The sequence below is a fragment of the Protopterus annectens genome, chromosome 13.part0, assembly GCF_019279795.1.
Source record: "Protopterus annectens isolate FY-2018-M chromosome 13.part0, PAN1.0, whole genome shotgun sequence".
NCBI lineage: Eukaryota > Metazoa > Chordata > Ceratodontiformes > Protopteridae > Protopterus > Protopterus annectens.
This window is the reverse complement of record NC_056747.1, coordinates 152,053,258-152,080,230: the sequence shown is the minus strand read 5'-3', so window position 1 is coordinate 152,080,230 and position 26,973 is coordinate 152,053,258. Positions and strand designations below refer to the sequence as shown.

At 46.4% G+C, this 26,973-nt stretch overlaps 1 protein-coding gene across 2 annotated transcripts in view; it reads right to left on the bottom strand.

Annotated features, from left to right (window-relative positions):
- The window catches only part of SIN3B (SIN3 transcription regulator family member B), a 1,843,877-nt gene that overhangs the window by 1,359,986 nt on the left and 456,918 nt on the right, over positions 1–26,973 (bottom strand). For both annotated transcript variants that reach the window (XM_044090740.1, XM_044090739.1), the window contains one exon: positions 16,810–16,938. In XM_044090740.1, coding sequence (XP_043946675.1) covers positions 16,810–16,938 — 129 coding nt within the window. The remainder of the gene's footprint in view (positions 1–16,809; positions 16,939–26,973) is intronic.

Here is a 26,973-nt window from a genome sequence, read left to right as displayed (position 1 = left end):
GGAAGGTGAACAGCTTAGTTTAAGGATAGCTGATTGGCCACCTTGGGCATGAAGGACGGGTTGGTCCTAAGGCTTACCCTGTCTTAAGATGAGGAAAGGAAGGATGGCCTTGGGGGCCTGTAACTCTGACACTCTTCTAGATGATGTTAAGGCTACTAGGAGTACTGTTTTCCAAGTGCAGTGTTTAAGACAGGCCTTAGAAGCTGGTTCAAAGGGGGCAACTGTCAGCTTCGACAGGATAGAATTCAGGTCCCAGGGTGGTGGAATGGGTTTCCTGGGGGGGGGCTGAGATGCAGCACTTTCTTTATGAACAACTTTGCAGGCAATCAAGAAACCAAAGGGGGATTCAGAGGCAGACAAGCTGAAATAGCAGCAAGGTGGGCTTTAACAGAGAAGTATGCCAACCCTGTCTGCCAGAGTTCACACAGGTAGGACAGTATCAAAGGGACATCACCCTGGAAAGGGCCCAACTGTCTTTGCAGACACCATATGGAGAATCTTTTCCATTTAGACATACAAGATCTCCTAGTATTAGGTTTCCTGGCCTCCTGCAGGACTGTGAGCATGTCCTCATTGTAGAAGTGTCTGTAAGGGATCAGAATTCTATCACCCAAAAGGTAAGGTTTAGAGATTGTAGGTGGGGTTGGATTAGGGATCCGTTTGTGCTGTGTGAAAAGGTCCACTCTGTGAGGTAACTTGTGGTGATTGCCCTTGGGTAAATGCAGGAGGAGGGGTAAGCAGTGCTGTCTTGGCCAAAAGGGAGTCACCAACAAGATTTCTGGTTTGTCCTGCTGAAGGGGGGAAATGCGAACAGAAACATTCCTCTCCAAGAGATTGAGAAGGCACCTGTTGCCCTTGCCAGAGGACTGGGCAGCTTGGTGCAAAAGGATGGAAGTTGTCTGGTCATAGGGGAGGCAAATAGATCTATCCAAAGTGTACCCAATTTGTGGACTATGTCCAAGAAACCATCCCTGATGAGCATCCATTCGTGAGACTGTGACATGGACCTACTTAGTGTGCGAGTATTCTGCTCTGAAGGGCTATACACTGCCTGTAGGGTGACACCCTGTTTCGTGGCAAGCTCTCACACTTGGAGAGCTAGTCTGCACAGCAAGTAGGATTTTGTTCCCCCCTGCTTGTTCACATACCACAGAAATGTAGTGTTGTCTGTGAACAATTTTAGTGGGCCCTGCTTCAGTGTATGTTGGAAGGCCTTTAGAGCCAACAGAATTGCTCTCATCTCTCCGATACTGACATGTTCCTGTTTGATGGAGTCGGGCCAAGTGCCCTAGACTCTTAGGGAAACTATAGCTGCTCCCAGCCCAGATCAGAAGCAGCAAAGTAAATCTCCTGCACTGGCAAGGGAGCCTGAAAAGTGAGTCCTGGGTTGTAGTTCACTTGATCCAACCACCACTGACTCTCTTTCTTGAAGCAAGGTAGGAAGGGGATTTTGTACTCCAGAGGATGAGAGTGCTGTGTCTAAATAGACCTTAGGTACCATTGTAGCTTTCTCATACGGAGCTTTGCCAAAGGCAACATGGGAATGGTCAATGTTATATGGCTTAGAAATCTGAGGTACTGTCTTGGCAGTCAAGTCTGTGGCCTGCCTGAAGGACAATGAGCAGGTACTGCCTTAAGCACTTGGTGAAGGCCCTTGATGCTGTACAAAGTCCAAAGGGGAAAACACACAAGTGAAAATGTAAGGAGGCCACAGATAACCACGGGTACTTCCTGTAGTTAGGCCATACGGGGATGTGTAGGTAGGTATCCTTGACGTCCAAGATAGCCAAGAACCCCTGAGGGAAAATCAAGGGGAAGAGGATCACATTCGAAAGGTGGGCATATGCATAGAGAGACTGAGGTGGGAAAGATCTAGGATTGCTCTCCAGGGGCCATCTTTTCTTGGGACTAGGAAGAGTCTTGAATATAAACCCTTTCCCTTTTCTGCCATAGGGTTAGGCTGAATTGTTCCCTGGGCAATAAGGCTGTCTATAACCGGCTGAAATAATGGAAGCTGTTCTTTGGGTGGCTGCCCCTCAAGGAAGGGGTTGTGGATCCAGGTCATAAAATAACCCATCTCTATGATGGAAAAGGACCCACCTATTTGTGGTGAAGTTTTTCCAAGCAGAGACACAGTAAGCGAGCCTTACAGATAAGGGAATGGTATCGAGAGGTTGTTTCAGGAATACCAGGTAATCTCAGGCTACCTGCCCTGTCGTGAAATTGAGGCTTCCGTGCAAGAGTCTGGAGAGGCCTGGAGGGCACTGTCTGCCTCCTGGCAGTCTTTGTGTCCCTGGAAAGAGGAGAAGGAGCAGAGTGTTTCCTTATGAATTGGGTTTTTGAAGGGTAGTTCCAGTAGAATTTGGGGACAGGAGAAACAAAAAGGTGTTAGAGGCCTTGTAACTCCTTCCCCTTTTGTTGCAGAGTTTTGAATAACTCTGCCACCTCTGTCCCAAAAAGGGCAGAGTTATCAAGAGGCACATCCAAAAGTTTTGCCCTAATGTCATCAAGTGGGTGCTGTAACCTTAGCCAATAATATCTTCTCAGGACAGAAGTAGATGCAGCAGACCTGGCAGAAGCTTCAGCTGCATCATAACTGCACTTAATGAAGTGCCTTGTGACTTGAGAGGTTAGAGATATAAGGCTGGATACCTGGGTCTTGGTAAGAGAGTCAGGGATTTCACTCAAAAGTTTTGTGACTTGTCCTTAAAGGGCTAGAGCATATTTGGACATGTGGGTTTGATAATTTATTGCCTTGAATGCAAAGGTGGTTAAGGTGAAAACCTTTTTCCCAATGGCCTTGTTGTCTGTCTGTGGGGAAAAGTGAGGAGGATGGAAGGAGCTTAGATGCCTTATCAGTTGACAGTGATTCAGTGTCAGGGTCCGCTGCAACGCACTTAACAAGGAATTTAGATTCTACGGGGTCCTTGAGGAAGCCATCAGGCCATCATGGAGCAGAAGGCTGATAGACTAGATTAACTGCTGCTACACTAAAAGCATCCATGAATACCGGAAGTACGGGGGGATAGCTGAAGGGGCAGTTAAGTCCATCTCAAGAAGTTCAAAGTACCTTTTCTGAACTTCTGTCACTTCAGAGGAGTTCCATTGGAAATGTTCCCTCATCTCTGAAATGGTCTCCTCAAAGGTGAGACCCTCACCTGGGGAATCTGTTTCTGCAGATTACTCCTCAGGGGAGGCATAGCCAAAAGGAGATGGCATTTGGGAGACATAAGACAGGAATCCTCTGACAAGAGTCAGAGGATTCCTCAGCTTCTGCTTGGGAAGTATCCAAGGACTGAGGTGTAGGGCTCATCACAAGAGGAGCCACAGGGGAGGCTAAGGGTGTAGTAGGCCTCAGAGCCATGAAGGTATTAAAAAGGCTTTGAAAGAAAGCTTGCCAATCAGGCTGGGTCTCTACTGTAGGAGAAAAATAGAAGTTATGTTCTTACCATAACGTTCCATGTTAGTTGTCTTCTTCTCGCCTTCTTTCTTGCTGGATGGGTTCGGAGCCGACCTCGGCTCCGACTCGGCCACTTCTAAAAGCTCGAGAGTTGGTTCCACCGGCTCGAGGCTCCCCTTATATCCCACAATGCTAGGCGGTATTACCTCAGATCTCGTTTGTAAGCTAGGCCCAGCCAATAATAAATCCAGAACTTCTGGAAAAGGAAACACCACCTCTATAAAAGGAGAGGAAGAAGGTGACCTGAAACCTGATGAAGGGATATATGCAAAGTATAGCATATACAAATACAATAGAGGTGGAAGAAAGAGAGGTCACAATCAAACTCCTCTAGGTCTGTCCAGGCTAGGGGGAAGGAGGGTGGGACGCAAGAAAGCAAGCGTGAAGAAGACAACTAACATGGAGCGTTATGGTAAGAACATAACTTCTATATGTTAAGTTGTCTATCTCGCCTTCATTCTTGCTGGATGGGACCGCGTCCCTAGCACCTTGTCCCGAGTGGCCTATCGGAACAGACTCTTGAGAACAGTGGAACCAAAATTAGCTCTATGTCTAGAAGCTAGATCCAACTTATAATGAGAAATAAAAGTGTGAGGAGTAGCCCATGTAGCTGCTGCACAAATGGTATCAATAGGCAGCCTGTCTTGGAAAGCTATAGAAGTAGCCAAAGCTCTAGTCGAATGGGCCTTTGGTTTGTTAGGCAACTTTTGGTGTCTAATTTCAAACACAAAGGAAATCAGGGATGTTAGCCATCTGGAAAGTGATGCCTTCGAAACTGAAAGGCCCTTTCTGCCTTCTGCATAAGAGACAAACAACTGGTCAGTTTTTCTGATCTGTTTGGTCCTATCCAAATAATACCTTAATTGACGATGGACATCTAGCCAATGCAATTTTTGTTCAGACCTATTAGAAAAGTTAGGAAAAAACAGGAGGTCAATGTTTTGATTTAGATTTGCCGCAGAGGCTACTTTAGGTAAAAAGGATGGATTGGTCCGTAAGGATATCCTATCCTTATGAAACAAAAGATACGGTGGTCGACTGCTGAGTGCATGAAGCTCTGAGACCCTTCTAGCTGAAGTAATGGCTACCAGAAAGAGAGTCTTCCAGGATAGCAATTTCATTGAACAGGAAGCTGCAGGTTCAAAAGGGGGAAGAATTAAAGATGTGAGAACTAAATTAAGGTCCCAAGAGGGAGGAGGATTTCTTATAGGAGGTCTAAGAAGAAAAACTCCCTTCAAGAAAGCTTTGCATAGCTTGTGAGACATGATGGCAGAATCTGAGATGCCCACATGAAAGTTAGACATAGCTGCCAATTGAACTTTAAGAGTAGAAGGAGATGAACCTGCATGGAAAAGTTCAGCTAGAAAATCAAGGACTATTTGGATGGGAGCAGTGAAAGGATCTATGTCCCTTCCTTGAGCCCAATAGGCGAAACGTTTCCACTTACTAAGATAAATCTTCCAAGTGGAAGATTTATGGGAAGCTATCAAAATATCTCGAACAGAGTGAGATATTTGAGGAAGCCTGGCTAAGGTTGGAACTGGAGGAACCAAGCAGTGAGGTTCAGAGAGGGGAGGGAGCGATGTAACTGACCCGACTGATGGATCAAAAGATCTGGAACTAGGTCCAGATGCCAGGGTTGCTCCAACAGAAATTGATGTAGAAAGGGGAACCAAACCTGTCGAGGCCAGTAAGGAGCAATGAGGATCAATGAGGCCTTCTGAGCGATAGCTTTCTGTATCACTTGAGAGATTAGTGGGAAGGGAGGAAATGCATACAGAAGTCCCCGGGGCCAAACTTGGACTAGAGCGTCTCTGCTGGGCTGGCCTGGTAAGGGGAAAAGGGTGAAATAATCTTTGCACTTGCTGTTTTTGGGAGTAGCAAAAAGGTCGCAGCAAGGCTGACCCCACTTGAGAAATATTCTTTCCAATATAGAATCTTTCAGAGACCACTCGTGAGGCATGAGGATAGCTCTGCTCAACTTGTCCGCGATAAGATTGGACTTCCCGGGGATGTGCGTTGCTATCAGAAACCGCTGAGAAGAAATCACCCATTGCCACAGTCTGAGTGCTTCTCGACATAGGGGGTAGGACCTGGTTCCGCCTTGTTTGTTGATATACCACACTACGACATGTTGTCCGTCTGAATTGCTATCGTTCCCAAGGGAAGAGAGTCTTGAAGGGCTTGCAACGCTAGAAGCACTGCTCTCATCTCTAGAACATTTATATGCAAGTGGCGTTCGACTGGTTGCCAAATGCCCTGGACTGTTCTGCCCTGATAATGCCCCCCCCACCCGATCAGGGAGGCGTCCGTTGTCAGAGTAGCAACCGGAGGGGGAAGGACAAAGGGTCTTCCTATGAAGAGATGGGGGGAAGAAATCCACCAAAGAAGATGATTCTTGCATGCTTGCGTAATCACAATGGTGTGGGACATCAGAAGATGTTGGTATGACCATTGTGTGAAGAGCATCCATTGAAGGATTCTCATGTGAAATCTGGCTAATAGAAGTAGAGGGATAGCAGCTGCCATAATCCCTAGTACTTTTAGAACTAATCTGACTTTGACTCTGTTGCTGTGGAAGAGAAGGGAAACCAGTTTGTGTATGTCTGCTATTCTTTGGTCTGTGAGCCTCGCAGACATGTTTGACTGTGTCTAGATTTGCGCCTATGAAGGTAATAGCACGACAAGGCGACAAAACAGACTTTTCGCAATTTATTGAGATACCTAACTTTTGAAAAATGCGAAAGGTGTAGTCTCTGGCAAGTAGAAGAAGATGCTTGGTAGGAGCTGTGAGGAGCCAGTCGTCTAAGTAAGGAAACACCTGGAATCCTTGACGTCTCAGGTGAGAAGCTACCACTGCCATGCATTTGGTAAACATCCGGGGGGCAGTGGTGAGTCCAAAGGGCAGGGCTCTGAATTGAAAGTGACTGGTTCCCAGCCTGAAGCGGAGGAATCTCCTGGAGCGTCTGTTCATTTTTATATGATAGTACGCATCCTGGAGGTCTATAGAGCACATCCAGTTTTCCTTTCCCAATAAGGGTAGGATGGATTGTAGCGTGACCATCCGAAATCTTGTTTTCTTGACAGACTTGTTCAAGATACTGAGATCCAAAATGGGTCTCCAGTCCCTGTTTTCTTTGGAACCAAAAAGAACTTGGAGTAGATTCGGATCCTTGCTGGTCTGCTGGCACTGGCTGAATGGCTCTTTTTGCAAGCAACTTTGATATTTCCAATGCTGCTTGATCCCTTTGAGCGGGTGGAACATCTGGAAGGGATTTTTTTGATTGATTTGGAATGCGAAAGAAGCGACTGGAATAGCCTTGGGAAATGATGGACTGTACCCACTTGTCTTGAGTTAGGGATCGCCAGGCTTCTGGGTACAGTGATAATCTTCCCCCGACTGCCTCCGAAGGTGGACAGTCGGGCAACACCTCAGGGATGCTGGAAGGGCTTATCAGAAAAGGTTTCTCGATTGCCCTGGTTCTGTGGACCCCCCCTGCCCCTAGGGCGACATCTACCATTATTGTTCCCCCCTCTGCCTCTAGAGGGGAACCGACTCTGTGCGTCAGGCAAAGTCCCTTGAGATTGTTTGCGGAACCACATCTTTCCACTTTTCTGGCCTTTGGGATAAGGTCTAGAAGGAGTATAAAAACGGACTCCGACGGCAGAAAGAGTTTTTGCCATCTGTCTCGCACCTTGTCAAGGTTTCTTTCACTTGAAGACCAAAAAGGGATGATCCATCAAACGGGGAATTAGTGAAAGACATTTTAAAGGGGTCCGCAAAATTGCATAGCTGCATCCAGGCATGCCGGCGTAAGGCCACACCTGTCCCTGCAGCCCTGCTCGCTCCATCAGCCGCATATGAAAGGAGGCGCATGGAGGAGTTAGCTATAGAGTTTAGGGTAGCCAGCTGAGCGTTCATCTTGTCCTGAAAACCCGCAGCTGTAGGGTCCTTCAACATCTCACTTGCTTCCTTGATCAAGTCTCTTTGAAGAAGAGTGAAATGGCAGAGGTAGTTCAGCGAACGCATAGCAAAGGTCGCTGACGAAAACATCCGCTTCCCATACCTGTCCATAGACCTAGATTCCTTGTTAGGAGGATGGACAGGCACCGAAGGATCAGCTAGCTCCTTCTTAGTGGCAGCAGCTACCACCATAGCATCCACAGAAACTCCCTTAGTCAGAAATTGCTTATCTGCTGGTGCTGTGATAAACTTTGAAGGTCTCCTGGGGGTAGGGTCCACTGAGTCAGGAGCCGTCCAAGCCTTTTTTGCTACCACCTGCATGAGGGGGTCAAAGGGGGGGGACACCCAGGAGGTGGAAGGGCGAGAGCCAAATGCCTCAAGATACACAGATTCATCCTCCGAAGGGTTAAGGGCTGGCCAATTTCCCCTCTGTTTCAGGATCTCTAGAATGTCTGCAAAGGAGACATCTTCAGAAGGGGAACCCTCGGAATCCTCTAAATCTGTGTCAGAGGTGACAGACTCAGGTGAGTCTATGTGCTTCCTCTTACACTTTCTCTTCCTAGGGGCTCCTGCCAATTCAGGAGAGGCCTCGGAAGAGGATGAGATCCCCACAGGGGATTCTTGAGGGGCTGGCTCTCTGCGGTCTGGGATGAGGGAGTGAGTAGACATAACCTGAGGCACCGAAGAGGGAGGGGCGGACGGAGCCGACTGTGGAGATGAACCAGGTTCCAACACACTCCGCATGACCTCGAACGCACCTCTATCAGGCAGAGCCAGAGGTCCCCGCTCCGAAAAGCTGAAAACCTCCCTCGGCACCGACAGCGATGGCTCCGAGGCCGATGTCGGAGCCGAACTCACCAGCGCCCGAAGCACCGAGAGGGAGAGCGGGGTCGGACAAGGGTCCGATGCCACCCACCCCCTCGGAGCCGACGAGGGAAGTCCGGCGCCGAGATTCTTCCAAGGAAGAAATCGGAGCCGACGACGGAGCCAAAGACAATTGTATCGGCTCCGACGGTATCACAGTCTCAGGTCAGCGCCCCGGCTCCAAGCTCAAAGGAGTTGGAGGAGGAATATTCTGAGAAATAGGGTTGAGCATCGACTGATGAGTCGGGCTCTGAAGCATCTGGGCCAGTGCCTCGGACTTAAGAAGTCGACTCACTACCCTCTGAAGGTCATGGTCCGAAAGCCTCGAAGACCTAGAGGAGTGCGATCTATGGCTCCGTTCAGACAGCAGGGGAGAAGCTGGAGCCGAATGAACGGAGCCGAGGGACGGTGACCTTGACCTCTTCCTAGATGTCGGCTCCGAAAGCCTGATCGGAGCCGACGTAACAATTTCCAAAACCTCGGCTCCGGCCGGAGCCGAGGGAACCACCGAAGTGGAAGATAGAGTCTCATCGGCTCCAGCCGGAGCCGATGCAGGAGTAGACTTAGAAGTCTTAGGTGCCGACTCAGTACCTGGAGCCGAAGACCTAGAAGCCTTAGAGGGTTTGCCCGAAGATGCAGTCGGGGGACCCTCAGGCTTTAACAAGCCCCGTAATATAAGCTTGTTTTTCCTTTCCTGCAGGACTCTAGGGCTGAAGCCATGGCATACAGCACAAGAGTCCTGCAGGTGTAAAGGTCCCAGGCAGTGCACACAAGAAGTGTGACCGTCTGTCAGAGACATTTTCTGACAGCACGAGTCACACTTCTTGAAGCCTGAGACCTTTGAATCCTTGGACATATCAAGGAACAAGTGTAACCACTCACAAACACAACACACCGATTACACTATACACTAATAACAAAAAAGTTAAACTAAATAAATTAGCTATTTAGTATAATAAAGATCCTACACAAACACACACACTCCAAGGGAATGGGAGGGCCCGAAGGCCTAAGGGAAGAACATATAAGTTCTTGAGGTAAAAAAGGGTTAAGAACTAAAGAAAGGGATAACAAAACCTTTAAGGTAAGGGGATACTGAATGGAAGACTAATTTAAAGGGTTTTAATAAACTTATTTAAACTATTTCCTACACTGACCTGAAGCCGGTGAAGCAACACGTCTCGATAGCTGTAGCGGCAAATGAGATCTGAGGTAATACCGCCTAGCATTGTGGGATATAAGGGAGCCTCGAGCCGGTGGAACCAACTCTCGAGCTTTTAGAAGTGGCCGAGTCGGAGCCGAGGTCGGCTCCGAACCCATCCAACAAGAATGAAGGCGAGATAGACAACTTAACATGTACAGTTTTGTACCTACCATAAATGTAGATGCTCGAGTGCTCACACTGCTGCAGTCATTACACTTGGGTTATCCTGCCATCAGGCGGTCCCACAGTCGGCCCGAGTTCCAAAGTCTTGGTTCAGCGTCGGTTGCTGTCGCTTCTTCCCTGACGTCAGTGCGCCAGGGGTATACAAGATGCATCTGACGCCATTTTCTTCAGTTTTTCTTGCCCCAGATGTCAGGTGCCCCCAAGTAGGTAGCCAATACATACTGCTAATAAAAATATACATATAAAATAAAAACAACACCTTCAGTTACAAGCAAATACACCACAAAGGTTGTATAGGATAGAAAGGTATAGATAAGTCCAGCTAGTTCAGAGGGGATGGAGGGAGGGTAACCTGGACTGCAGCAGAGTGAACACTCGAACATCTACATTTATGGTAGGTACAAAACTGTACTATATTCATCGTGTTACACTGCTGCAGCCATTACACTTGGGTAGAATCCCAAAGCTAAGGTTGGGTGGCTGGTCTATAAAGAGTTAGGATTGGCTATGAGGCCTTGCAGAACTGCAGTGGCAAATCCTACTCTGGATTTAGAGTAAAGAGGCAGGTGGTAATGCTTGGTAAAGGTGTGCACTGAACTCCAAGTTGCAGCCTCCAAAATTTCCTTGGTAGGTACTCCTCTGAGAAAGGCTGTTGAAGTGGCTGTTGCCCTGATGGAATGTGGCCTAATGTTATTTGGGACTGATTTTCCATGCTGTGTGTAGCAGTAACGAATACAGTGTCTTATCCATTTGGAAATAGTCTGCTTTGAGATGGCCTTGCCCTGTGATCCTGCGGCATATGCTACAAACAGTTGCTCAGTTTTCCTGAAAGCTTTTGTTTTGTCCAAGAAGCGTAGCTGCCTGTGTATGTCCAAAGAATGCAGAAGTTTCTCCCCTTTATTCTGGGGGTTTGGATAAAAAGTTGGCAAATGGATGGTTTGGTTAAGAGCCACACTAGATACCACCTTTGGCATAAAGGTAGGGTTTGTCCTTAAAGAAACCCTGTCCTGATGAAAAATTATAAAAGGTTCCACTGCCATTAATGCCTGTAGCTCTGAGACTCTTCGTGCTGAAGTTACTGCCAGGAGCAGAGCTGTTTTCCACGATAGAAATTTTAGATCGGCTGTATTGGCTGGCTGAAAAAGTGGCAGGGTCAGTTTTTCCAAAATGAAATAGAGGTCCCAAGTTAGTGTTGGTGCTCTCCGGGGCGGTCTTATGTTTTTAGCCCCTCTGAGGTACTGCTTTAGCAAGGGATGAGAGAATAAAGGAGGATCCATGTTGTAATGTGCTGAAATGGCAGAGGCGTAGATCTTAACTGATGAGAAGGACAGGCCTCTGTCCAGCATCTCAGTTAAGTATTGTAAAATCTGAGGAATGTTTGGAACAAGAGGGTCAAGGCTTTGAGCCTGGTTCCAGGCGCAGAATCTCTTCGATTTTTCTGAATAAGCTTTCCTGGTGCTAGGCCTCCTGGCCTCCCAAAATGACATCCATAACAGGTTTAGAGAGAGGTGTTGCCTGTTTGACTATTGAATCCACCATGCAGCCAGGTTTAGGGTTCTGAGCTGACCGTGCAGGATCTGATTGTTTTGTTGAGTCAGAAGGTGTGGAATTTGAGTGAAGTTCCTTAAGGTAGGGTACTAGTGCTGACGTGGCCAGTCTGGAGCAATCAGGATCATCTGTGGTTTTTCTTGTCTGGCTTTTAGGAGTACCTTTGAAAGGAGAGGCAGTGGTGGGAAGGCATAAACTTTTAGGTTTTTCCAGCTGAACAAAAGAGCATCCACTTTCCATGCTTGTTTATGATAAGTCCTTGTGCAGAATTTTTGTAGTTGGCAATTCAGTGGGGAGGCAAAAAGATCTATTTCTGGGCATCCCCATTTTTGCATCACCATGCTGAAGATTTGTGGATTCAGTTTCCATTCGTGAGGGTCCATGATATTTCTGCTTAGATCGTCTGCCAGAGTATTTTTCTTTCCTGGCAGGAATTGTGCTTGCAGGTGAACTTGATGCGCAAGAGCTGTGGTCCACAAGGTCATGGCTTGCCTGCATAGGGGATAAGAATGAGTGCCCCCTTTCTTGTTTATGTACCACATTACTGTGGTGTTGTCTGTCTTTAGTAATAACTGTCCTGGATGCAGAAGGTCCTTGAAAAACTGTTAGGGCATTTTGAACAGCCAACATCTCTTTTTGATTGATGTGAAGATGCATCTGGTCTGTGGTCCACTTGCTCTGAATGCATTTTCCTGCCATGTGTGCTCCCCAGGCATAATCCGAAGCATCTGTTGTTAGAGTCTGCCTGGCTGTGGGTAGGGTAAAAGGCTGCCCCTTGTTTAGGTGACATGCCTGTGCCCACCATAGAAACTCCTGTTGTAGGCAGGGAATCATTGGTATTGCTGCTTCTAAACTGTGAGAGTGTTGAGTCCAAACACTTTTTAGGTACCATTGTAATTTCCTCATATGCAGTCTGGCATATGGTATTAGTAGTATGCAGGATGCCATGAATCCCAGGGCCTGCAGAATTTTTCTTGCAGGGAGATGGGACTTTTTTGCCAGTAACTGAAAATATTGAGTTAGTTGAACTTGTTTGTCTGGCGTGAGGTAAGCCATCTGGGCCATTGTATTTAAGCTGGCACCCAGGAATATAACCTGTTGTGAGGGCACTAGTTTTGACTTCTTTTCATTTACTGTGTACCCTAGAGAAATTAGCAACCTTTTTACAAACGCCAGATGTTGTAGAAGAATGTCCTTTGTCTCTGCTTGAATGAGGCAGTCGTCCAGGTATGGGTATATTTGAATTCCTTTTTGTCTGCTAAATGCAATTACTGGTGCCAAGCCCTTTGTGAATACCCTGGGCACAGTAGATAAGCCAAAGGGCAGTGCAGAGAATTGGTAGTGCCTTGTACCAGCTTTGAATCTGAGGTATCTTCTGCAATTTTGTCTGATAGGGACATGCAGGTATGCCTCTTTGAGGTCCAGAGTAACAAACCAAGCCTTCTTGCCCAGCATGGGTAGAAGTTGCTGTAATGTCAACATTTTGAATTTCGGAATATCCAGGTAAGTATTTAGAATTGAAAGGTCTAGTATGGGCCCCTCCAGGCCTTGTCCTTTCTGGGGACCAGGAAGAGTCTTGAGTAAAATCCTTGTCCTTGTTCCTGTTGTGGTACTTTTTGAACAGCTCTCATGTCCATGAGGGCTGAAATTTGTTTTTGTGCCTCTGCACATTGATTTTGTGGCAGGTCTGGCATTCCTTTTAGCCTTGGTAAAGTATGAAATTGGAACCTGTAACCTTGAGACACAATATTCAGAACCCATTTGTCTTGGGTGATTGTTTGCCAGTTTTGAGAAAAAAGTGCTAGTTTTCCCCCTAAGGGGGCTTCCAAAAGGGAAGTGCTTGGCGTACAAAGAGGAAAGTCACTGTGACCGTTTCCTGTACGGTTGAGACTTGTCCTCACCTCCTTTTGGGGTTGAGGTGCTCCACTGTCATTGTCTGTTTGAGCCTTGGGGTTGAGATATGCCTCTTGGGCGTCTGTATCTGCCTCTCTGTGGACTGTCTGACACTGGAAAGGACCAATTCTTTGTTGGCCAATTTCTGCTAAATCGAGGTGGCTGTACCTGTAAGAAATCCTTGACTGTTTGCATAGATTTAGCTTTATCCTCCATTTTCTTTAACACCTCTTCTGCCTTAACACCAAACAATGTATCATGCTGTAAAGCTGAATCCAATAATTTTGCCTTAACATGATCAGGTAAACTCTGTTCTTTTAACCAAGCATGTCTTCGAATCACAGGACCTGTAACTGCGGCTCTACAAGAGGCCTCTAAAGAATCAAAACCACATTGCAGAGTATGTTTTCCCACCTGTTCAACTGCATGCAATAAATCCTGCATTTCTTTACAATAAGGAGCTTCTGAGCTTGCAAGCATTTTCTGTTTTAACTGGGCCATTAAATATTGTTGCTACTTAAGCATGTGAAACTGGCAATTTAAAGCTCTTACTGCTAAAGTTGCAGAAGTGTATACTTTCTTCCCCCATCTATCCAAAGCTCTGGAATCTCTGTCAGAGGGTACTGGATTTTTTGCAATGGAAGCCTTAACCCCTTTTGGACCCTGGGAGATAGTTTCTGGATCAGCAGAAGGGTTTTTATAAAGAAACTTGTGAGAGTCAGGGACTCTATAATACCTATCTGGCTTGGCTGGTGCAGGGGGCAAAGAATCAGGAGACGAGCTGGATTCAGAGAACACATCATCCACAATGTCTAGCACAGGCAGAATAGCCAGGGGCCTGTGCTGAGGCAATAAAAGGAAATCCCTGAGCCTTTTCTTGAATTCTGAGTAATCCTGACTTTCCCAATGGAAATGCCCCCTCATGGTATGTAAAGTTTCCCCAAAGGAATAATCCTCAGGAGGAGAGGCTGAAGGGATAGATTCTTCAGCATTAGAGTCCTCATAGGGGGGTAGAGAGCAACCCTGGTCTGAAGAGGAATCAGAGGAAATGGAAACCTGATCAGAGGAATCATAGTCTGTATCCTGCCTAGGCCTTTTCTCAGGAGGGAGAAGGGAACCCTTGATTAGAGTAATAAGGTCTTCGGCCATTTTAAGCATCTGTTTCTTAGGCATGGAGGACTGTCCAGGAGAATGCTGTACTTGTTTCTTTGTCTTTAATGGTACTTTTGTCTTGGCTGTTGTTTTAATGGTAAGTTGTGAAGGTCTGAAAACACCCTCCGAAGCCGATGCCTGCTCAGCGGCTCCGGACCCATCTGAGGGATTAGTTTCTGTAGGCCCAATACCTTGAGTTTCCAGAGGCCTAGTTGTCTCCATATGGGAGTCGGAGGCGGCCTGTGGCTCTGAGGTAGCGGGTGTCAGGGGCTGCAAAAGCGCCTCACTGAGAACCGGCGACTGGCCTAGAAGAGGTTTTGTCGTCAGTTTTGGACCTCAGATGCCTGTCTTTATCCTTGTCTTTGCGTTTTTTCAGTATTGCGGTCGTCGGTTGATCCGACGGCATAGTATAATTGAACCTTCGGCCAAAGTAGTGCAAAGCAAAATCAAAACGTCTTTTTATAGTGCGTTTGTTAAATCTAGCACAAAACCGACAACTAGTGATGTCGTGATCAGGGCCTAGACATGGAATACAGTAAGAGTGGAAGTCCTTATGAGGTATTTGCTTCCCACAAGAAATATAATTATTAACTTTTTCTGACATCGGTCTGAGGCAAGAAAAAAGTTTTCCCAACGGGGTACTTAGCTTTATTGAAGACTTTGGATCTGAAATTCGACTTCAAAAATCTCAGGAGTCGGCCGACTGGCACTTGCGAACTGCTTCTGCTTCGGGCACCGGGCGGCAAGAAAGACTGAAGAAAATGGCGTTGGATGCATCTTATACACCCCTGGCACACTGACGTCAGGGAAGAAGTGACAACAACCGACGCCGGACCAAGACTTGGAACAATGGCCGATTGCGGGACCGCCTGACGGCAGGATAACCCAAGTGTAATGACTGCAGCAGTGTAACACGATGAACATCATGCTTTCTTTTCTCTTTCAGTTTGAAGGAAGGCCTAGCAGGCGTCTGAGCCAAGGTACACCTAAATTCAGTAATCTGTGAAGTAGTGAAGGGATCCGTCTGGGCGGCCGGTACAAGCCGAGGTTCCACCTCGCAGTCGGTAGCTGACATCTGCATTACCTCTGAGGACATGCTTTCCACTCTGGGTTCTGCGACTTCTGCAGCAGTGCCCACTGTACCTATATCGGCAGTGACCGATCATTCCTCCTGGCTGACGTCAGCCACAGAAGAGATGTCGGATGGAGGAAGTGCAGCTATGGATTCAGGCCTAGCAACCTTGGCCTTTTTCTAGGGTGGCCTGACCGGCTGACCGGACGGCCCCTCCATACTTAAAGCCAAGCGCTTAAGGCGCAGATTCTCAAGATAAATGTTTAACTCGTGTAGATGGCTGCATAGCATTTTAGGAACAAAGGCCTGGCAGATGGGAGTAGAACTTAAGGTTCTGCGTAGGCCCTAAACAAAAAAGGCAATTCTCGTGGGTGTCTTTAAGGGGGATCTGATGACCGTACCTACACTTTCCCTTCTTGGATGACATGAACCCACACACAAATACAGTGATCAAAATAAATAAAATATCCCCATCAGGGTACTTACCTTAGCATTTTCGATCAGAAGGCCGATACGGCAGGAACAGCTAATGTTTCACTGGGAGCAGAGAAGTTCTGATGTCTAGTATGTGCAGACGTCACTTTTATGGCCCACATTCCCTTAGCCAACGTCAGACGTCCTATGTACCCAGCAGTGACTACAATCTTTTGTATACTGGCCAGACATTCGGGTAGTCAGAAAGGAAAACCCAAGAGCTGGAATACTGCAACATGAGAATATAGAAGGACTTCTGAAGTTAGAGTGCATAGAGAAATCTAATTTGGTAAAAAAAAAAAAAGTGTCTTTACTTTGGGAAAGGAACATAATTACAGAAAGCAAAAGCAATAACGTACAGAGTGAGTGGGTAGAGACAAAAGCTAACCAAATGTAATGCTGTAGAACTAGAGGGCTGGAAGCCAGGGAAAGAAAAGTGATGGAAATTCTTTATCAGGGACTTTTAAGGCAGAAATTGGACTAACTCTTTAGTTCTTACCAGGAGAATTTGACAGTGCTGGAGACAATACACAGGAGGATAATTAGGGTGGAAAACTGAATGAAGGGAACAACATACAATGACACATGCAAGGCGGCTACAACTCTTCTCACTGTAAAAGAGGACAGATGAGAAATAAGAACAAACACCAATCACAGAAAAAAATAAATGACCAAATCACACAATAAATGAAGAGCAGTGTGTTAGAGATGGAAAAAACAGTACATTAAAGGGACATAATACTTATACTGTCATATCTGGATAACACTAACAAACGTGGCAGTATAAAAGAAAACTGACTACTTTCAAAAAGTTTAGGACTTCTCAATGGACGGGGATAATGGTGGTGCGCAGATCTGTTCATCTCACTGCCTTTTTTGGGGCAGATTAGATGGATTTGTATGTCTCTTTCCATCAGCTTAATTTCAATGTTACTTTATACTGTTACATTTAACAGAAATAAATGAAACCAACATGGATGGCTTTATTGACTTACTTTTACAGGAGGACTGAATGGAGACAACATGGATGGCCTTAACTGTTTTCGGCTATGCCTTTGATGATGATTTTCTTCATCCTTAGGTTTCCTGATTTTATTATTTTCAGCTGTAGCACTTCCAGTAAACTGTTGAAAACAGAAACAGTGTTATTTCTTTCAAAAATAAACAGTGAATGTTTAATGCATCTACATTTTAGACACATTAACAACCCAGCTATGTTATAGTTATTTTTCAGTTTTGTATCAGTTTTAACTTTGTGGCCAGCACCAATCAAAACAGTTGTCAGCTAACAGATACTCAAAAAGTACAGTTGTGTACACTTACCATAAATGTAGATGGTAGAGTGTATTCACCGTTGCAGTCACTACATTTGGGTTATCCCTACCAGGGTAGCCCTCAGCTGGCCCGAATACCAGAGGCTTAGTATTTCTGCATCAGTTGTTATCACTTCAGGACTGACGTCAGGTTGTGAGTGCTATAAAGTAAGGCAGCCACCGCCATTACATCAGTTTTTCTTGCCTGGTCAGGAGCCCCCCAAGTGGGAGCCAGGTTATGGTGGAAGAACCCCACCATCAGAAAGTAAATACAGTACAGTTGTATACACTTACCATAAATGTAGATGTTCAAGTGTATTCACTGTTGCAGTCATTACATTTGGGTTATCTGATTGCAGGTAGCCCTCAGTCGGCCTGATTAACCAAGTCTTGGGTCCTGTGTCTGTTGCTGTCTCATCTTCCATGACGTCAGGTAGTCAGGGGTATAAAGCATGCAGCTGACGCCATTACATCAGTTTTTCTTTCCCCAGATGTCAGGTGCCCCCCTAATGGGAAGCAACTGTATACAAGATTACACCTCCAACAAAAAGCAAACACACCAGAAAGCTTTAGGTATAGTAAACAAAAAGAGCAGTATAGTCAATAGAAGTCAGGGGGCTGGAGGGAGGGTAACCAGGACTGCAACAGTGAATACACTCAAACATCTACATTTATGGTAAGTGTACACAACTGTACTATGTTCTTCGTATTTCACTGTTGCAGTCATTACATTTGGGTAGATTCCCAAAGCTAAGGAAGGGAGGAGGCAATTAGATAGCATTAGGACCAGCTATTAGGCACTGCAAGACTGCAATGGCAAAACCAGCTCTGGATTTAGAAAAAATTGGCAAGTGTTAATGCTTGGTGAAGGTATGTACAGAACTACAAAACTCCAGGTAGCAGCTTCTAGGATGTCCCTGGTAGGAACACCTCTGAGAAAGGCTGTAGAAATAGATGCAGCCCTGGTGGAATTGGGTCTTAGCCCCTGTGGGGTAGGTTTACCACGGTGCTTATAGCAGAAATGAATGCATTAGCCTATCCACTTAGAAATGGTTTGCTTTGAAATGGCCTTCCCCTCTGCCCCTGCAGCAAATGCAACCATCAGCTGTTCAGATTTCCTGAGAGGCTTAGTCCTGTCCAAGTAAAATCTAAGTTGTCTGTGCACGTCCAAGGAGTGCAGTATTCATTCCCCTTTGTTCTGTTGATTAGAAAAGAAGGTTGGCAAATGAATGGACTGATTAACGGCCACACTGGATACCACCTTGGGCATAAAGGAAGGATTGGTCCTGAGGGACACCCTGTCCGCATGAAAGATGATGAAATGCTCCACTGCCATGAGGGCCTGTAGTTCAGACACCCTTCTTGCTGAAGGGATGGCTAGAAGGAAGGCTGTTTTCCAAGAAAGGAATTTCAACTCTGCAGTTGCAGCTGGCTCAAAGGGAGGTAGAGTGAGCTTTTCCAATACAAAGTTAAGGTCCCAGGCTGGAGTAGGGGCTCTCCTGTGTGGTCTTAAGTTTTGCCCCTCTGAGGGATTGCTTCAGCAGTGGATGAGAGAAGAGGGGTGGCTCCGTATTATAATGTGCTGAAAAGGCCGAGGCATGAATTTTAGTGGAAGAAAATGAAAGGCTCTTGTGAAGCATCTCAGTTAAGTATTGAAGAATATGCGATAAATTGGGCACTGTTGTGCCCATCCCCTGAGTTTGGCTCAAGTAACAGAATCTTTCCCACTTTTCAGCATAGGATTTTCTAGTACTAGGCTTCCTTGCCTCCAGAATGACATTCAACACTTGCTTACTGAGGGATGGTAATGGAGAGCTCAGGTAATTAGCAAGGTTCAGGGTTTGAAGCTGGGGGTGCAGAATCAGGCCCTCCTGTTGGAACAGCAGGGAAGGGGTCTGAGGCAGGTGCCATGGTTCCCACAGTGACACACTGCGCAAGAGGGGGTACCAGTGTTGGCATGGCTAGTCTGGTGCAATGAGTATTGTCCTTGGTTTGTCTTGTTCGATCTTTAGTAGAACTTTTGGAGGAGAGGCAGAGGGGGAAAAAGCATAAACTGACAGGTTTTACCAGGTGAAGGACAGGGCATCCACTTTCCAAGCTTGTCTGTGGGGAGTCCTTCTGGAGAATTTGTCCAATTGGTAGTTCTGAGGGGAGGCAAACAGGTCTATCTCTGGGCTCCCACATTTGTTTCTCAAAATGTTGAATATCTTTGGTTCCAGTTTCCACTCGTGTGGGTCCATGAGATTTCTGCTTAGGTCGTCTGCCAGTGTATTTAGCTTGCCTGGCATGAACTGAGCTTGTAGGTACACTTGGTAGATCAAAGCTGTGTTCCACAGAGCCATGGCTAGTCTGCAGAGAGGGTATGAGTGGGTTCCCCTGCTTATGTATCACATAACAGTGGTGTTTGTCCGTCTTTACTGCCCTGCCAAGTGAGCCCCCCATGCATAGTCTGCTGCGTCTGTTATTAGGGTTTGGGCGGCAGGGGGTAGAGTGAATGGCAGTCCCTTGTTGTGATGGCAGGCCTCTGCCCACCAAAGGAACTCTGTCTTTATACAAGGAATGATAGGAATCATTGACTCTAGGTCCTGAGAATGTGGACACCATAGGGTTTTTAGATACCATTGTAGTTTCCTCATATGCAGTCTTGCATATGGAATTAGTAGAATGCAAGAGGCCATGAACCCCAGGGCTTGCAGTATTTTCCTTGCAGACAGCTGGGTCTTTGTGGCCAGTAGTTTGAAGTAGGCTGTCAAATAAACTTGTTTCTCTGGAGTGAGGTAGGCCATCTGGGAAGTTGTATTCAAGCTTGCTCCCAGGAATACAATTTTTTGGCAGGGTACTAGGTTTGACTTATTTTCGTTTATGGTGTACCCCAGTGAAGTTAGTAGTTTCTTTACAAATGACAGATGATTTAACAGTATGTCCTGGCTTTCCGCCTGAATTAGACAATTGTCCAGGTATGGGTATATTTGAATATTTCTTTGCCTGCAGAATGCAATGACTGGAGCTAGGCACTTTGTCTTATTTACTGCACCCAAGATATTCACAAAGTGCAGTGCAGAGAACTGAGACTGCATGTAGCCTGCTCTGAAGCGTAGGTATTTTCTGCAAGATTCCCTTACTGGGATGTGCAGGTAAGCTTCCTTTAAATCCAATGTTGCCAACCAGACATTTTTGCCTAGCATGGGAAGCAGCTGATGAAGAGTTAGCATTTTGAATTTTGGGATTACCAAAAAGGACGCTAGGAATCATCTTTTCTGGGTACTAGGAAAAGTCTTGAGCAAAAACCTTGCCCCCATTCCTCTTCTGGGACAGGCTGAATAGCCCTGATACTTAGAAGAGAGAGAACCTGCTTTTAAGCCTCTGCCCACTGATTTGGGGATAGGTCTGGCCAACTGTTTGGGGTTGGCAAGGAGTGGACGTGGCATCTGTATCCTTGGGAAACTATATTTAAAACCCATTTGTTTTGGGTAATGAGTTCCCAGTTTTTTGCATGCAGGGCGATCTTTCCCCCTAAAGGAACAGTCAGTTGAGCAGGGCTTGGAAGGATTAAGGTTAAGTCATTGTGACAGTTTACCATAGAGGGGTGCCTTACTACTTTCCAGCTTTGGAAGTGGGAGCCCCCCACTGCTTAGGCCTGTGAGTACCTTGAGACTGAAACCTGGGTGGTCTGCTCGTCCTGGGTTTGGACTGAGAAGGCCTGGAAGAGACAGGAAAGAACCAATTCTTAGCAGGCCAGTGCCTACTAAATATGGGAGGCTGTACTTGCAGGAAATATTTAACAGTTTGCATAGATTTAGCTTTTTCCTCCATCTTTTAAGTACATCTTCGGCTTTGTTGCCAAACAGGCAGTCTTGGTTTAAGGGAGCATCCAGTAATTTAGCTTTAACATGATCTGGTAAAGTTTGCTCCTTAAACCAAGCATGCCTTCTAAGTACAGACCCAGTGACAGCAGCCCTGCAAGATGCCTCTAATGAATCAAAACCACATTGCAAAGTATGTTTACCAACTTGTTCAGCAGAATGCATTAAATCCTGTAATTCTTTTTTTTCAGCACAGTCAGGAATCAACATAATTTTCTGTTTAAGTAATCCAATAATATGCTGCTGATACTTTAACATATGAAACTGGCAGTTTAAGGTCATAATGGCCAAAGTAGCAGAAGTGTATACCTTCTTACCCCATATGTCCAGGACCCTGGAATCTCTATCAGAGTGGGAAGGATTTTTGGCAGTAGTAGCCTTAATGCCTTTGGGTCCCTGTGAAATGGTCTCTGGATCTGCTGTAGGATTCTTAAAGAAGAACTTGTGAGAGTCAGGTACTCTGTAATACCAGTCAGGTTTCCTGGGAGCTGGAGGTAAAGTGGCTGGAGCCAGGCTAGATTCCAAGAAGGCATCATCTACAATGTCCAGTACAAGAGGGATAGCTAAAGGGCTGTGTTGAGGTAGAAGTAAAAATTCCTTAAGCCGTAATCCTGGCTTTCCCAGTGGAAATGCTCTCTAAGAGTATGGAAAGTTTCACCAAAAGAGAAATCTTCTGGAGGGGAAGCAGAGGGAATGGAGTCCTCTGCGTCAGAATCCTCATAGGTAGATAAGGGCAAATCCTGGTCATTAGAAGAAACAGAAATTTCAGAATCCTGATCAGAAGAATCAGAAGGAAAATCAGTTCTAGGTCTCAGAGAGAGAAGGGTGGCTTTCCCTGATTAGAGTAATGAGGTCTTCAGCCATTCTTATCATTTGGTTTTTAGGCATAGGGGCCTGCCCAAGCAGTCTGGGCATCGGTTTTCTAGGCGTGGATCGAGTTTTAGGCCTTGAAGAAGAAGATGGTGTCTGTTTAATATGCAAATCAGTAGGCCTGAATACACCCTCAGAAGCCGGTGCCTGCACAGGCAGCTGCGGACCCATCCAAGGTAGAGACATTCGCAGGTTCCATAGTTGAAGCATCTTGCGACATACCGGACTCCGAATGGGTCTCAGTAGAGGCCTGCGAATCTGAAGTAGAAGGTGTCAGGGGCTGCGAAAGCACCTCACTGAGTACCGGCGAACTAGCGACTAGCTTAATGGAAGCGTCGTCGGCAGCTTTGGACCTATGCTGTCTGTCTCTGTCTTTGCGTTTTTTCAGAATGTTGGTAGTCGGGTGGCTTACCGAAGCCATTTCTGGATAATTGAACCAAGTACCAAAATAGTTGGATGCGAAAATGAACAGACGACGAATAGTTTGAGGATTGAATAAGGCACAAAACCGACAGCGAGGGACGTCGTGGTCTGGGCCTAAGCAAGGAATGCAGTACGAATGAAAATCTTTATGAGTTATTTGCTTTCCACAAGTAACACAATTGTTAACTTTTACTGACATTGGTTTAGAGCAAGAAAAAGAAACCCCCAACAGGGTACTTAGCTTTGTTGAAGACTTCAGATTTGAAACTCGAAAATGAAAATTTCAGGAGTCGGCCGACCGGCACTTGCGAACTGCTTCTGCTTCGGGCACCGCACAGCAAGAAAGACTGATGTAATGGCATCGGCTGCATGCTTTATACCCCTGACTACCTGACGTCATGGAAGACGGCAACTGATGCAGGACCCAAGACTTTGATAATCAGGCCGACTAAGGGCTACCTGCAAGCAAATAACCCAAATGTAATGACTGCAACAGTGGAACATGAAGAACATCAAGATGTTCCTAGTAAGTAGAGACAGAGAGAAAAAAACAGGGAGATGGAGGGAGGGAAACCAGGACTGCAATAGTGAATACACTCAAACATCTACATTTATGTTAAGTGTACACAACTGTAGTATGTTCTTCAGGTTTCACTGTTGCAGTCATCACACTTGGGTTGATTCCCAAAGCTGAGAAAAAGGGTGGAGGCAATCAAGGAGACTAGGGGCTGGCTAGGATGCCCTGTAAGACTGCAGTAGTAAAGGCTGCCCTGGATTTGGAGAAGATAGGCAGGTGGTAATGCTTGGTCACAGTGTGAACAGACGTCCAGGTGGCAGCCTCCAGGATGCCCCTGGTGGGGACTCCTCTGAGGAAAGCTACAGAGGTGGAGACTGCTCTGGTGGAGTGAGTCCTGACCCCCTTAGGGGGAGGTTTTCCGTGTTGCTTGCAACAGAAATGGATGCAGTGTGCTATCCATTTGGGAATTGTTTGTTTGGAAACGGCTTTGCTCTCTGCCCCTGCAGCAAAGCTAACCAGTAATTGATCATACTTTCTGAATAGTTTAGTCCTGTCTAGATAGAATCTGAGCTGTCTGTGCACATCTAGAGAGTGCAGGACCCTTTCCCCCTCGTTTTCTGGTTTAGGAAAAAAGGTGGGCAAATGAATGGATTGGTTGAGAGCCACACTGGACACCACTTTGGGTATGAAGGATGGGTTAGTCCTGAGGGAAACCCTGTCAGCATGGAAGATGATGAACGGCTCCCACAGCCATAAATGTTTGCAGCACGGAAACTATTCTGGCTGAAGTGATGGCCAGAAGAAAAGCTGTCTTCCAGGAGAGAAATTTTAGCTCTGCTGAAAATGCTGGTTCAAAGGGTGGCAGGGTGAGCTTTTCCAACACAAAGATAGGTCCCAAGCGGTGGTGGGTGCTCTTCTGGGTGGCCTCAAGTTGCTAGCCCCGCTTAGGAATGGTTTGATCAGAGGGTGTGAGAAAGGGGCTGCACAGTGTGGAAATAAGCAGAGATAGCAGGGGCATGAATTTTAATAGAGGAAAAGGAGAGACCACTGTGTAGCAGGTCAGCTACGTAATCCAAGATGACAGGTAGGGAAGGCTGTGCCATATCGGCTGCCTTGGCCTGAGTCCAGGTGCAGAACCTCTTTGCATTTGTCATCATAAGACTTTCTAGTGCTAGGGTGATTGTCCACGCGTATAACATCTAAAACCTGTTTACTGAGATTGGCAGGTTGATCAATGGTCAGGGAATAAGCCAGGCTGCCAAATTGAGGGTCTGTAACTGGGGATGCAGGAATTCTCCTTCTCTCTGGGTCAAGAGGGTTGGGGTCTGAGTGAGATGCCATGGTGGCAGTGGGGACAGGCTGCACAGCAGTGGGTACCAGTGCCGGCGAGGCCAGTCTAGAGCAATAAGAATTGTTCTTGTTTTTTCCTCCCTTATTTTGAGCAGTACCCTGGTGATGAGAGTTAGTGGATGAAATGCATAGACTGACAGACTGAACCAGGGGAAGGATAGGGCATCCACTTTCTAAGCCATGCAGTGATGTTCTCTGGTGCAGAACTTGATGAGCTGATGGCTGTTGTGGGAAGCAAAGAGGTAGACCTTCAGGGTGCCCCATTTCTGAGTTATTAGGGTGAGGGTTCTTTTGTCTAGCTGCCACTCATGTGGGTCCAGAAGATTTCTGCTTAAGTGGTCTGCCAGAGAGTTTAGAGAACCTGGCAGGAACTGTGCTAACAGTTGGAGTTACATGGCAGAGGTTGTGTGCCGAAGGGTCATGGCCAGCCTGCAGAGAGAGTACGAGTGAGTCCCTCCCTGCTTGTTGATATACCACATTATAGTGGTGTTGTCTGTTTTGATCAGGAGAGCCCCTGGGGAGAGTAGGGGCCTGAAAGCTGTCAATGCATGCTAGAGAGCTAACATCTCTTCCTGGTTGATGTGCAGATGGATTTGATGTGGGCTCCACTGGCCCTGTATGCACCTGCCGTCCAAGTGAGCACCCCAGGATAGTCTGATGCGTCTGTGGTGAGGGTCTGGGTGGTGGTGGGGTAGTGCGAAAGGTAGTCCCCTTGTTGTGGAAGCATGCTGCTGCCCACCAAAGAAAATCTTTCCTTTGGCAAGGTATCATTGGTATAAGAGTTTCCATGTCTTGAGAGTGTTGACACCAAAGGCTTTTTAGGTACCACTGAAGTTTCCTCGTATGCAGTCTGGCATACGGCATGAGTAGAATGCAAGATGCCAAGAACCCCAGAGCTTGCAGGATTTTCCTTGCAGATAACTGGGGTCTGGTGGCTAGTTGAGAGAAGTAGGCTGTTAGGTAAGTTTGCTTTTCTGGTGTAAGGAATGTCATCTGGGATGCTGTGTCCAGGCTTGCTCCCAGGAATATAATCCTTTGTGTGGGTACTAGTTTGGATTTCTTTTCATTGATAGTGTACCCTATGGAGGTAAGTAGGGACTTTACAAAGGCCAGGTGCTTGAGCAGCTTTGTTTACTGTCTCCCTGAAATAGGCAGTCGTCTAAATATGCGTACATTTGGCTATTCCTTTGTCTGCAAAAGGCAATGGCGGGAGCCAGACATTTTTTAAAAACTCTGGGAGCAGTAGATAAGCCAAAGGGAAGTGCAGAGAACTGAAAGTGCAGGGATCCTGCCCTGAAACGTAGATATTTCCTGCATGATTCCCTGATAGGGATGTGGAGGTAGGTCCCTTTTAGATCTAGGGTGTCTAGCCAATCATCTTTGGAGAACATGGATAGCAGCTGCTGGAGGGTTATCATTTTGAATTTTGATATCACCAGGAAGGTGTTTAGAATGTATAGATAGAGAATGGGGCACCAGGTGCCCTGTTTTCTAGGTATCAGAAATAGTCTGGAGTAGAAATCCTGGAACATGCTCTATTGCCCTCATAGACAGCAGGGAAAGAACTTGCTTTTCCACCTCTGCCCACTGGTTTGGAGGCAGATCTGGGAACTCCTTTGGAGTTGGAAGAGTGTGGAAAGAAAATTTGTGTCCATGAGACACTATATTGAGGACCCAGCGGTTGTTGGTAATGGTGGCATAGGTGCGTGTGTGAAAGGAGAGTTTCCCCCTAGGGGTAAGTGTAGGTGGGCAGAGGGAGGGGGTGGGGGAGAACAGTCATTATGAGTTCTTACCATGAGGGGGTGGCTTAGAACTCCCTGGTTTTGAAGTGGAGGAATTCCACTGTTTTGATTTCTGCATTCCCTGTGGCTGTTGTCTGGGTGGTCTGCTTCTCCAAAGTCTAGGCTAAACTGACCTGGTGGGAGCAGGAAAGGACCAGTGCTTGGAGGAGCAATGCCTGCTGAACCATGGTGGCTGGACCTGTACGAAATCCTTAACTGTCTGCATTGATTTAGCTTTTTCTTCCATGTTTTTTAAGACCTCCTCTGCCTTAGTGCCAAATAAGTTGTCTCTGTGCAAGGGTGCATCCAATAATTTAGATTTAACATGGTCTGGCAAGGGCTGTTCCTTAAGCCATGCATGTCTTCTAAGGACAGAACTGGTGACTGCTGCCATGCAAGAAGCTTCTAGGGTGTCAAACCACAGTGTAAGGTATGCTTAGTCACTTGACTTGCGGAATGCATTAACTCTTGTAACTCTTTAGATTCTGCACAAGCAGGAAAGGAAGACACTTTTTGTTTGAGGAGTTCCATGGTATGTTGCTGAAATTTTAGCACTTGGAACTGGCAATTTAGTGCTCTAATATAGCAAGAGTAGCAGAGGTGTATACTTTTTACCCCATATGTCTAATGCTTGGGAATCCCTATTTCAGGGGCTGGGATTCTTAGCAGAGGTTGGTTTAATTCCTTTGGGCCCCTGAGAAATTACCTCAGGGTCAGCAGTAGGGTTTTTGAAAAGAAATTTGTGAGAGTCAGGAACTTTGTAATACCGGTCAGGTTTTCTGGGTGCAGGAGGGAGGGTGTCAGGAGTCAAACTGGATTCTACAAAAACATCATCCACAACATCCAGGACTGGGGGAATGGCCAGGGGTGTGTGCTGTGAAAGATCCATGAATTCTCGGAGTCTCTTTTTAGACTGAGGGTAGTCCTGACATTCCCAATGGAAATGCTCCCTTAAGGTATCAAGGTTTTCCCCAAAGGAATAGCCCTCGGGTGGAGAGGCTGAAGGAATGGATTCCTCTGCATCAGAATCCTCAAAAGCATA